This window comes from Procambarus clarkii, chromosome 51 (genome assembly GCF_040958095.1).
Source record: "Procambarus clarkii isolate CNS0578487 chromosome 51, FALCON_Pclarkii_2.0, whole genome shotgun sequence".
NCBI classification, from domain to species: Eukaryota; Metazoa; Arthropoda; class Malacostraca; order Decapoda; family Cambaridae; genus Procambarus; species Procambarus clarkii.
In genome coordinates, this window is record NC_091200.1 from 13,520,885 (window position 1) to 13,534,680 (window position 13,796).

The 13,796-nt window shown below is 43.1% G+C and overlaps 1 protein-coding gene across 1 annotated transcript in view; it reads left to right on the plus strand.

The window, feature by feature from the left end:
- The first annotated feature begins 583 nt into the window (after positions 1 to 583).
- Positions 584 to 13,796, plus strand: part of LOC123774647 (protein SpAN) — a 111,805-nt gene continuing 98,592 nt past the window's right edge. The window contains exon 1 of the mRNA XM_069304034.1: positions 584 to 760. Within this exon, the coding sequence (XP_069160135.1) occupies positions 638 to 760 (123 nt within the window). The 5' untranslated portion in view covers positions 584 to 637. The remainder of the gene's footprint in view (positions 761 to 13,796) is intronic.

Consider the following 13,796-nt stretch of genomic DNA (forward strand, 5'->3'; position numbering starts at 1 on the left):
TATAGTAATATATATTGTTTATTCTAGTAATAAATATTTTATTAAATTGGGTCATTGGGGGATTTAGTATGTGTTTGAAAATATAATGATTAGGATATAAGATATTAAAGTTTTGACACTTTGAGAATGATGACTATTTAAGTTTTTTCAGCGATGAAAACTATTTTATGTAAATATTAAAATAATATATACAACATATAATATTTAATTGCAACTGATAGCAATTTAAGTCTCAAGCAATAAGCCTAATTTATCAAATTAAAATGTGAAATGTAACGCCTTGAGAATAAAAAAAGAACTGTCTCTTGCTGATGTAAATCGTATTTTAATAACGCAATTAAGCAAATAAATAAATAAATAAATAAATACTAAATTGGTGTTTGATAAGGTTAAACATTGGTATAATGCTTTTAGATTAGTTTTGAGTTTTGAAGTTGAGGGTTTATATATATATACAGATCCGTGCCAAAGAATTACATCGACTTTGAGGAAGGAAAACAATGTCTGGCGCCACAGGACTGAGTGAGGGAAGGCTTGGTGTAGGGGACACTGAGGTGTGCCGCAGACGGCTGACCCAATATATATCCCGGTGGAGCGAGGGTGGCGCCAGTTGTGTGGTTGGCGACGACCAGGCGACATGAAGATCTTGGTCTGGTGGTGTCTGCTGGCGATGGGTCTCCTGACTCGACCCTCGCTGCTGCTGGATTCTCCAATTTTGTTCGGAGGCAACAGCCAGAGTCTGCCACTTGCTGAAATGACGGTAAAGCTCCTTTTTTATAACAAGATGAAGGTAAAGTCTTGTTTATTTATTGCCATTTTAATTGTTTTGTAGCTGTGAAAATGACATTATAAATCAGGGTGAGAACTGAACAGTGAGGATATAGACCAAGCTTTCTCTCCACAAACATTGGCAAATATAGCCACTTGCCAGCGTTTGAGTGTTTCCAGTTGCCAGATGTTACATTTTCGTGTAGGTTAGTTGAAAGCCAGATGTACACACGATATTTAGCCCCTCTTGTGGTCAAAAAATAAGAGATAGACTAAGAATGTTGCATTCCCAACAAACAAATATGAAAATAAAGGAAATAACAAGGTTTCAGTCCTTCCTGGACCATTATCAAGTCGTGAAACGTAAGAAAAAAGAATTGTAAAGTTAATTTACGAGGATGAAGTATGGGAATAAGGATGAAGTATGGTAATAAGGATGAATTATGAGGAATAATAAGGATGAAGTATGGGAATAAGGTTGAAGTATTGGAATAAGGTTGAACGAAGAGAACGAGATATAATAGAGGTAAAAAGAGGTAGCAACATTAGAGAAAGAAAGGAGAGAAAAGCAAAAGGAGCTAACGCTAAGTCAGACCACGTTTGTGAAAAAGTTTAGAGAATTTAACTATGTAATGAGATAGATAAGAGTCAGCAGCAACAAAGCCAGGACTAAGGTTTATGTTGGGTATCAGAGCCAATTCGAGAAGACGGCGTCCGTGAAGAATAGAGGCAGGAAAGAAGAGGACCAATCAATAGGATGATTAGAATCCCTAACATGACAGAAGAAAGCATTGTTTGTGTCTGCACACTTAACACTTCTTTTGTGTTCTACTAGTCTGTCACTTAGTGTACGACCACTTTCACCAGAATATTTGAAATGACAAGAACAAGAAGTGAAATATGCACACTAGCAGCTTTGGAAGCATGTCTAATTTTCAGCCACACTGTTGTGACTTATTGGCGACTCAAAATATTCCGTCCTCTAGGGATAGGCTGAGGTCATGTTGAGCATTAGGACCTTTCCTCTCTGAGTACTGGGAGTCGAGATTACAAACCAACCCCAAATGTTATATGAATATTTTTAAACATTGAGTCGGTGACGTTATTATTACTGCATCAAAAACACTATTTAGCGATCAATTACAGCAGACAGTGAAGCATCTCCACAAAAAATGTTTGTCCTAGTCCAAAATTAAGCCATTACTTGGAATTCCGATTTTTAAGCAAGATTTAAGTTTAAGAGTCTGAATAGTTAGACTTCAACAGTAGTTGCTGCCCAAACATAGACTTTGTGGAGGACTTTAATGTTTACTGCCTTACACAAGACCCGGTCACTGTGAAGGTGTTACCTTATTGAGCATTGTGGGGCTCATTTTCATATACTAAAGGTATTAACTTGATCTTCAAGGTTGGGTTCACTCTATTTTATATTTGACCATTTCTAAGGTTATGAAGAAGAGTAAGACAAGCTTCATCAAGTCTCTAGACTTTGTCCAAGTCAAACGTTCGTAATGCTTAACATAATGTTAGTATATTAATTATCTCTTGAATTAAGTACTGCGTATTGTGTTATCTTCTTAACAAACCATTGATACTATTTGCGTCAAAATTACCTGCGGGAAGCCGCACATGGAAGTCAGGTTACAGGGCAACACATTGTCATCATTAGTCAAACTGACGGTGACAGATTCAGCCATTGCTTAGGGCCAATAACTGCTCAAGGAACAGCTTGTTCTTCGGCTAGGCTCGTCAAAGCAGTGGCCAACCCAAAACGTGCATTAATGAATTTTAACGTACCTTATATTTAATTTTTTTCTCAGACATTAATTAATATTAGAATTTTGTTTATAATTAGACATAGGTTAGGCTAGGTGTTTAGATTCCGTTGGCAATTATTCAGCATGTCCTCAAGCCGGGCTCGTTAAAGCTGCGGCCGTCCCTTTTCCTCCTTTCCACCATGACGCATTCATCAATATTGACATATTATTGTGGTGCTACTATACTAGTTATGGCAGCTCCACCACATGTGAGCATAAAAGTGTAATAATTAACAGAGGCTCACCTTGAGTTTGTAGCCATCTGAAGTGAAGTTAGAAGATATCCTAGGCTTCAGAGGTAGATGAGTATAGCCCAAGATTGGCGAGGTCCCGAGGTACAGGTAATATTAGCACCAATCAGAACCAGAACTGCCCGTGAGATAAAACACTCCTGCCTGCGAGTATTTTGAATGTGGCTCCCTTCACAACATTGTGAGAAAAAAATAATTTTTTTGTCATATATATAAATTAATATTATTATACATTAAATTTCAATGTATAGTTAGGCATAAGTTAGATGTTTAGGTTCTGCTGGAGATTATTTTGTATTCGAAGTACGAGGGTGAACCATTTGCTCGGTTGCGATTCGAACAGAGGTCGTCAGAGAAGGATTGTTCGAGAAACGCTCAAACATCAGCAGGTGTGAATCGTGTGTAAACCGTTTTGCTTTCATAAACGGGTTTGGGGAGCGGGCTGGATTAACGATTATTTGGCTTTTGTTAATGAAGATGGACTGTGGTTATTTGTATTTTAAATATAAGTATGAAGCATTAATTAGAGATGCAATGCGAACAGAGAATGTGAGCAAACTACTGTTCGAGAATTGTTCGAATGTAATCAGTCAGCCCGTCCTCCAAACAAAGACCCAAAAGTGATTCCATGTACCCGCCAAACCCCCTGTTTATGAATGAAAAACGGTTTACACACGACTCACAACTGATTTCCTTCGAACACTTCCGGAACAAGTGCTTCACTGACGAATTTTGTTCGAACAACAACGCTGTAAATGCTTCACCAGCGTACTACAAATACAAATAATCGCCAACAGAACCTAAACACCTAACCTAACATATGCCTATATATGCACAATATGCTAATATATTATAATATTAATTTATATTAGAGAAAATTACTGTTTTGAATGAACAGCATGTACAAATTTATGAATGCGTCCGTGGGGTCGACCGCTGGATGTAATGGACTTTAGTCGAGGACGGCTTGCCCAAGCAGCTCAAGAAGTATCAAGCAGCTCAAAGGACCCACTGAAATAGGCTGAAAAAACTTCGAGCAGGTCGAAGAAGGGGCGCCTCACAGCTGGGTGGACAGCACTTCGGATCCGTAACCCTGAGGTTCCGGGTTTGATCCCCGGTGGAGGCAGAGACAAATGGGCAAAATGTTTCTTTCACCCTGATGCCCCGGTTACCTAGCAGTAAATAGGTACCTGGGAGTTAGACAGCTGCTACGGGCTGCTTCCTGGGGTGTGTGTAATAAAAAGGAGGCCTGGTCAAGGACCGGGCCGCGGGGACGCTAAGCCTCGAAATCATCTTACGATAACCTCAAAATAGGTGAAGAGGACCACATGTAGCTCAAAGAGCCTCTGTGACGGTTACTTTTTTTTTTTTTTTATTTTTGTTCAGGAACTTCAAATAAATACAATACGAAATATCAGTACAGTGCAAAACATACAGAATCATGAAAAAAATAATAAAAACTGAAAAAACACAAACAACAACTAAGAACACAAACAGGAGAACATAACATGGTCATATAACATGAACAAAAACACAGAACTAACACAGAAACACAAAACAGGAAACACACACATTTGAGTGGTCATGGGTCACACCATCCTTGACGGAGTGACCCGCTGGACACGTTGCGCCGCTCTCAGTTGGGAATTCATATTTCGGGACATCTGAGGGATGCACGGATGATTCGTTGCTTGGTGATGATACGAAGTGGAACACACCGATTAGAAAATAGCAATTTCTTGGATTGTGTCCGATAGTGCAAATTGGTCAAGATCAGGGGTACGACGTCGGTGCCAGGACGGGCACGTGGCCGCCACTGCTTGGCCATAGTGTACACAACTAGATGTGATAGTGAAGATCATAACAAATAGTTCATATAATAGTGAAGAAGTGATTGTAAACGTGTAGCATTAGAGCTATACCGGTGCTAAGGGGAGCAAGAAGCTGATTACTGGTGATAGGTAGCAACAAGTTGGAGTGATCTTCACCCGGCAGCGGCGTGGACACCCGCAGGCCTACGAGGAGTAAACAAGACTGTCAACAGTAGTCAAAACACCCATTTCACTTATGGTAAAAGGAGAAATGCTTGGAGTGACTCTGTGTACATGCGGCTCAGGCTTGGGTACAAATATTACTGGGAATATGGGATAGATGTTCATGGTAATGACACGAAGTGTAAACTATGTGGTATGTTAAGGTCTCACACCCTTGCCCATTATATTCTTGATTGTCCGTTGATTAATGTATATAGAAACACTGAGATAAGGACTGTTCCTGAACAAATAGCCTGGATGTGTCACAACGGAAAGGTTGATGATATTCTTGAGAGATATAAGAATTTTGCACCAAGATTGTAATATTTTGTTGAATTATCTGCAGGTGTCTTGCAAATTGTCTATACAGTATACCTAGGTCATAAAAGTATTTGTGTGTACGTCTGATACCATACTACTTGTGAGGGAGGAAATGTATATGTTTACCTCTCAGAATGTTTGGTAATGTGTTTATTTGTGATGTGTGTATATGTATATATTAACACGTTGTACTGAATGGGGTGAGAATAGCTTGAGCTACCTCATCCCTTTGTGTGTATTTTACCTCAATAAACTTATTTCAATTTCAATTTCAATTTCAACAGTGTTTCTAACACCTGTTTGTGCTGTGGGATTTTTTAAATTGGTAGTAAGATAAGGCCTCTCAATAAGTCACTCAATCATACGGTGTACAGTGTTATTGCAATATAATAGTTAGTCTTGGATATAAGTTAACAAATGGAAACGAACCTCAAGGGACAATATACGGCTCACATGGGGACTAGTTATGTGGCACCCAAATGGGAAAAAACACTACTCCCTACACTGGACAACTCCCCCCCCTTCTCACCCCCACCCCCTCTCACCATAGCACCAACAATACACACACAGCCTCCCAACCATAAGGCCCACACCCTCCCACTCTAATCCGCCCCACACACCCTCACCATCCCCTCCCTCTCTCCCCCTCTCCCACCTCCCCCCCATACACACACACACACAGCCCTCTCTCTCTCTCTCTTTCTCTCTCTCTCTCTCTCTCTCTCTCTCTCTCTCTCTCTCTCTCTCTCTCTCTCTCTCTCTCTCTCTCTCTCTCTCTCTCTCTCCCCTTTCTCTCTCTTTCTCTCTGCCCCATTTCTCTCTCTCTCCCTCCCTGCCTCCCTCTCTCCTCTCTCTCCCCCCACTACCTGCTCTCCCTCCCTCCCTCCCTCCCTCCCTCCCTCCCTCCCTCTCTCTCTCTCTCTCTCTCTCTCTCTCTCTCTCTCTCTCTCTCTCTCTCTCTCTCTCTCTCTCTCTCTCTTTCCCTTTCTCTCTCTGTCTCTTTCTCAGGGAAAACATGGCAGGGAGACAAACTCGGGGTGACAAACGCAGGAGGACAACCACGGCAGGAACAAGCTCAGAGGAAGGGGAGGGACAGGAAACTTGGTTTAGGGATACAATCGAACACATGTGGAGTGAATTCAGTGAGGGACTGAGGGTTATGAAGGAGACAGTATTCAATCTGCAGGATGAGCTGAAGGCAGCAAAGGATGAAATAAAAAGCCTGAAAGAAAACCCTACCCAGCACCAGATGCAAACCATCTCGCAGGGAGATGGTAATGTTCTTGTTGAGGGGAATCTTACAATATAACCCTCATTTGCAGAATTGTTTAAAAAGAACCTTGAAGCTAGGTATGCAGTAAGGGAAGTTGCTATGGAAGTGGCTTCTTCTCAGGAAGCAGCTAGCTGGCTGATAGAGAAAAACAGAGCAGTAGTAGTAGCAGGCATTAAGGAGCAAACAGGGACCACCCCAAAGGAGCGGAGAGACAAGGACAAAAACATCATTACCGAGATCCTTAAAGAGGTTCAGATAGAGAGGGCTGACTAAAATATTGAAAAGGTTTTCAGGCTTAAAAAGTACAACAACGACAGAGGTGGTATTCATGATAATACCACCTCTTTATCAATAATTTATCAATAATAATTGATAAAGGTGGTATTCATGAGCGAGAACACGAAAGAGGAACTGTTGGCAAGGAAGAGCAGTCCAGCAAATGTACAGAAGTTAAAAAAAAGTATTCCTGCAGAGGGATATGACAAGGGACGAGAGAGTGAGGGCAGCAGACACGAGGAGAGAAAGCAAGGAGAGACAAAGGAATCAGAGAACCACAATCCCGAACCCTACAATCCCAGAGGGGAGTGGGGGAACCCTCCACAAACAGTTCAACTGCCACAGGGAGTGGAGCACCACCCCCACATTCTTCCCAGTAGACACCCAGTAGGGAGTCGGTCGGCCGAGCGGACAGCACACTGGACTTGTGATCCTGTGGTCCCGGGTTCGATCCCGGGCGCCGACGAGAAACAATGGGCAGAGTTTCTTTCACCTTATGCCCCTGTTACCTAGCAGTAAATAGGTACCTGGGTGTTAGTCAGCTGTCACGGGCTGCTTCCTGGGGGTGGAGGCCTGGTCGAAGACCGAGCCGGGGGAAACTAAAAAAGCCCCGAAATCATCTCAAGATAACCTCAAGAAGATAACCCAACCTGCCCCATCCCCTGACAGCCCCCACTAAGTGCCCACCTAGGGCACCCTCCCAACACTCACCCCACTTCCCCACTCACCCCTCTCCCCAGGACCTCCCTTCTCTCCCACCCCCCAAGCCCTCCCTTCTCCCACATGCCCTCCTGTCTCCCCCCCCCCAGAAGCCCCCCACTCTCCCCCACCCCCCTAAACCTTCCCTTCTCCACCACTCCCCTAATCCCTCCCCTCTTCCTCAGTCCCCTCAGCCCTTCCTTTTCCCCCATGCCCCCCAAGCCCTCCCTTTCCCCCCACGCCCCCCAATCCCTCCCCCCGCTCTTCTGCCCCCAAGCCCCCTCCCTTCTCCCCCATCCCCCCAAGCCTCCCCATATCCCACGCCCCCAACCCTCCCCATCTAACCCACCCCCCAACCCTCCCCCTCTCACTCTTCCCCCTAACCCTCTCCCTCTCAACCCCCTTCCCTCCCCACCCCCTCTCCCCCACCCCCACCCCTCAAGCCCTTCCTCCTCCACCATTCTCCCTGTATCACCTCCTCCCACCCCAGTTCCCATAGCTCCCCCCAGAGGAAGGGCAGAGGAGAGTCAGTTTCAGGGTAATGTACTCGAACATAAATGGGATTACAAGCAAGGCAAGTGAACTAAGGGAAAGAGCACAAAAAAGTGAATCCATATGTAATCGGACTCACTGAAACAAAACTCACAGGAATCATAACAAATGCTGTGTTTCCAGTACACAGTAATAAGAAAAGAGAGGGAAGGTAGTGGAGGAGGCGGAGTGGCCCTACTAATGAGAAAGGAATGGAGTTTCAAGGAGATGGTCATCCTGGGCTGTGAGGGATTCAGAGACTACATAACAGGCACCATGACAATGGGAGGACCATGAATAGTAGTAGCAAATCCACAAGGGCCGTGACGAGGATTCGAACCTGCGTCCAAGAGCATCCCAGACGCTGCCTTAATCGACTGAGCTACGACATGGTCAAAAGGAGTTGAAACCGAAGTTCTACTGAACTTACTGGATCGTGCAGCCTCTCCGAGGCACAAACCAGGGTTTTACACAACTCCCACCATGCACTCGAGCTATGTCAATAGGCCGTTCTCCCTCTTCGCCCTTATTTCATTACACACACAAATCACAATTGTGTGATGCATCGAATGAACAAATCCACAAGAGCGTGACGAGGATTCACATTGATGCATCAAATGAACAAATCCACAAGAGCGTGACGAGGATTCGCATTGATGCATCATTTGATGCATCACGCAATTGTGATTTCTGTGTGTATAGTAGTAGCAGTGATATATAACCCTTCATCAAATGACGAAGACCCAGTCAAGAGTATGACAACAACAATATGGCAGTTAACACTATAATTTAGAGGGCAGCCTCTGCTGCCTGTAGAAATAGATCCCATCTGCTAATCATGGGGGACTTCAATCACGGAAGGATAGACTGGGAGAACAAGGAACCGCATGGAGGCGAGGATACGTGGAGAGCCAAACTGTTGGAGGTGGTGACTAGAAACTTTTTAAGCCAGCATGTCAGGGAACCCACAAGGATTAGAGGAAACGATGAACAAGCGAGACTTAACCTAGTCTTCACTCTGAATGACTCCGACATAAGAGAAATCGGTTTTGAGGCCCCAGTAGGAATGAGTGACCACAATGTACTGGCGCTCGAGTACCTGGTTGAAGAAGGGTTATTGAACTCGGGGAGGGGTACTGAAAACAAAAGGCTGGCATTCCGAAAGGGAAACTACGAGGAGATAAGAAAATTTCTAACAGATATAACATGGGAAACAGAGCTCAGGGGTAAGACAGCCCAAGACATGATGGACTGCATCACGCAGAAGTGTAAGGAGGCAGCAAACAAGTTTGTCCCGGTCAAAAAGGAAAACAATGAAATGAAGATGAGAAACCCATGATTTAATCAGAGATGTAGGCTAGCTAAGCAGCAAAGTAAAAGGGCATACCTTGAGGTTACCTTGAGGTGCTTCCGGGGCTTAGCGTCCCCGCGGCCCGGTCGTCGACCAGGCCTCCTGGTTGCTGGACTGATCAACCAGGCTGTTGGACGCGGCTGCTTGCAGCCTGACGTACGAGTCACAGCCTGGTTGATCAGGTATCCTTTGGAGGTGCTTATCCAGTTCTCTCTTGAACACTGTGAGGGGTCGGCCAGTTATGCCCCTTATGTGTAGTGGAAGCGTGTTGAACAGTCTCGAACCTCTGATGTTGATAGAGTTCTCTCTCAGAGTACCAGTTGCACCTCTGTTTTTCAACGGGGGTATTCTGCACATCCTGCCATGTCTTCTGGTCTCATGTGATGTTATTTCTGTGTGCAGGTTTGGGACCAGCCCCTCTAATATTTTCCACGTGTAAATTATTATGTACCTCTCCCGCCTGCGCTCAAGGGAGTACAGTTTTAGGCTCTTTAGTCGGTCCCAATAGTTTAGATGTTTTACTGAGTGGATTCTAGCAGTAAAGGATCTCTGCACGCTCTCCAGGTCAGTAATTTCTCCAGCTTTGAAAGGTGCTGTCATTGTGCAGCAGTACTCCACTCTAGAGAGCACAAGCGTTTTGAAAAGTATCATCATCGGTATAGCATCTCTAGTGTGAAAAGTTCTTGTTATCCAACCTGTCATTTTTCTTGCAGTTGGGACGGCTACTTTATTGTGTTCTTTAAAGGTAAGGTCTTCCGACATGAGTACACCCAGATCCTTTACATTGCCTTTTCGTTCTATGTTATGATTTGCCTGAGTTTTGTACGTGGTTTCCGTTTTTATATTTTCATTTTTTTCCATAGCGCATGAGCTGGAACTTATCTTCGTTAAACACCATATTATTTTCTGTAGCCCATAGAAAGACCTGATCTACATCTGACTGGAGGTTCGCCGTGTCCTCTATGTTGCCTACTCTCATGAAGATCCTAGTGTCATCTGCAAAGGATGATACAGTGCTATAGGTTGTGTTCTTGTCTATGTCCGAAATGAGGATGAGAAAAAGTACTGGAGCAAGCACAGTACCCTGGGGGACTGAGCTCTTCACGGTTGATGGGCTGGATTTTATTTTCTTGACTATTACACATTGGGTTCTGTTGGTCAGGAAATTGTAGATCCATCTGCCTATTTTTCCGGTAATTCCTTTTGAACGCATTTTATGTGCAATAACACCATGGTCACATTTATCAAAAGCTTTTGCGAAATCTGTGTAAATTACATCCGCGTTATGTTTGTCTTCCATAGCATCTAATGCCATATCATAGTGGTCCAGCAACTGCGACAGGCAAGAGCGCCCTGTTCTGAAACCATGTTGTCCTGGGTTATGGAGTTGCTGTGATTCCATGTATTTTGTGATTTTACTTCTTAGCACTCTCTCAAAATTTTTTATGATGTGCGATGTTAGCGCTATCGGTCTGTATCGGCATGGAGAAACCATAGAAATAACAGAGCACTTGAGAGCAGAGAAAGATACCAGAGTGCCAGGAATGAATATGTCGGGTTGAGAAGAGAGGCAGAAGGGCAATACGAAAATGACATCGCATTGAAAATTGACAGGCAAAGACTCAACCTAAATTGCAGCACAGCCACATCAGGAGAAAAACAACAGTAAAGGATCAGGTAATGAAATGAAGGATAGGGGGCAGACGGATTCACTACAAACGACAAGGAAGTGTGAGAGGAACTGAATAAGAAATTCCAGGAGGTCTTCACTTTAGAGCAAGGAGAAGCTCCAGAGATAAGAGAGGGAGTAATAAACCATGATCCACTAGAAGAGTTTGAGATTACCAGCGGGGAAGTAAGGAAGCTTTTACTAAGAGTTGGATGTGACAAAGGCCATAGGCCCAGATGGAAACTCCCCTTGGATACTTACGGAAGGAGCAGAAGCTCTGTACCTGCCACTCTCCATAGTGTATAATGAATCACTGGCAACAGGGGAACGGTCAAGAATTTGGAAAGTGGCTAATTTAGTCCAGATATACAAGAAGGGGGATAGACAGGCGGCACTGAGGCAAGTTAGGGCCAGTGTCCCTAACTTGCATACCATGCATGCTGATGGAGAAGATTGTGCAAAAAAAAAAAAGCTAGTGGAACATCCGGAGTGAAAGAACTTTGTAACACAGCATCAACATAGGTTCAGGGATGGCAAGTCCTGCCTCACAGGATTAATTGAATTCTACGACCAGGCAACAAAAATCAGGCAAGAAAGAGAGGGGTGGGCAGACTGCATATTTTGGATTCCCAGAAAGCCTTTGACACAATACCACACAAGAGGCTAGTGAAAAAGCTGGAGATGCAGGCAGGAGTGAAAGGGAAGGTACTCCATTGGATAAGGGAATACCTAAGCAACAGAAGACAGCGAGTCACTGTGAGGGGCGAGTCTCAGACTGGCGGGACGTCACCAGTGGAGTCCCGCAGGGGTCAGTCCTTGTACCTATACACAATCTGATATATGTAAACGATCTCCCAGAGGGTATAGAATCGTTCCTCTCACTGTTTGCTGATGATGCAAAAATTATGAGGAGGATTAAAACAGAGGATAATAGTAGGAGGCTACAAGATGACCTAGACAGATTGAATGAATGGTCCAACAAATGGCTGCTAAAGTTCAACCCGAGTAAATGCAAAGTAATGAAACTAGGCAGTGGAAACAGGAGGCCAGACACGGGATAAAGAATAGGAGATGAAGTACTTCATGAAACAGAGATATCTATCTAGGAGTTGATATCACACCAAACCTGTCTCCTGAAGCCCACATAAAAAGAATTACATCTGCAGCATATGCGAGGCTGGATAACATCAGAACAGCCTTCAGGAACCTGTGTAAGGAATCATTCAGAGATATGATTCCTATATCCCTTACATATGTATACCACATATGTAATTATGTATTGTTAACATCTTTATTGACAAAATTAATTACAATTTTGCCTAATCTGAGGATTTTGATAGTCTTATTAAAGTGAGGATAATGCTGGTATTCACTGTCACGCAGGACAGAGGGTCATACATAAGACAATAGGTCTAAACTGTAGGCTGAAGCACATATATATCATGGTTACAATCAATGTTTTAATGTATGGATATGTGAAAACAACTTTCTATTGTGCACTGCCACACAAGGGCAGGGATGGGTTCATAAGTGATGCAGCTTAGAAGTAATATAAATAAAAATTGTTCTTCATTCTTTAAAATGGACAAGCAAATTTTGGGTAAATTGTTAGGATGTCGTCCAGAACACCTGAGTCAATAAAATAGTTACACAGTTGGTGGTACAAGAGGCCAGGAGGTCTAAAGTCCTTTACGGTTTCACATTCATCAATATAGTGTTCTAGTGAATGCATTAAAGGTTTTTCACAGATTTTACAATCTGAGTATTCTGGTAGTGGCTCAGCCTCACCAACCTGCCAGATGTGTCTATAGCCAAGGCGAATTCGCGCAATGACTACATCACATTGCCTGGTTCGGTTACTGTGCTGACCATACAAATACCTATTATTACAAAACTTGTCATAACTTTTAATACTGCAGCTTTCAGGTCTCTAGGCATTTCTTAGTTCTTCTAAATCTGAATTAATTTCTTTAATTTGTATGTTTCTAATAACTGCATTAGATAGTCCAAAGTCATAATCAATGTTTTCTTTCCTGCAAGCCTCATTGGCCAATCGATCTACAAAGTCATGTTTTCCAACTCCAACATGGGATGGGATCCACACAAATTTTATACAAGAGTTATTATCATTGGCAAAAATTACATTCCATTTAATATTACAAGCTACTTCCGACATACATTGTGATGGGTTATTTAAGGACTGCAGAGCACTTTTAGAGTCACAGAATATCACTCCACCACCATTGAGCTTAAGGTATTCAGTGGCTAGATAAATACCCAATATCTCAGTCTGTGTCGTGCTTGCCCAGTTGTTCAATCTCTGTGTATTAGAATATGATCATGTCATTCCCTTTATATACTGCACATGCACAACCTGTTCTACCAGTGCCTAACTGCACTGAGCCATCAGTAAAGGCATAGGATTCAGTCGGTTTGAGAATTTGAAGATGACTGTCAATAGCTTCTAATGTTATACATCTCAAAATGTCAGTGTTATACATTTGTTTTACACTGATGGGGATTTAATGCAGAGAGACCTCCACATCTTTCCAAGGGGGAATATATAGTGAACAGTTTTATCAGGGTTAAGAGACACATTCAGTTTCTGAAGATTATAGGCACAACAACTGAGCCACACACTGTAGGAAGCTTTTTGCGGCGGATTGAGGGAACAGTCAGAATTGTTTAGAATGGATCTCAATTTAATTTGAATAGAGTTGGGGGGACCATTATTTTTCAAGGTTTTGGCGCAAAACATAGTACTAAGTAGAACTATTTTTTCGTAAATGGAAGGTAAGTTTAGTTCC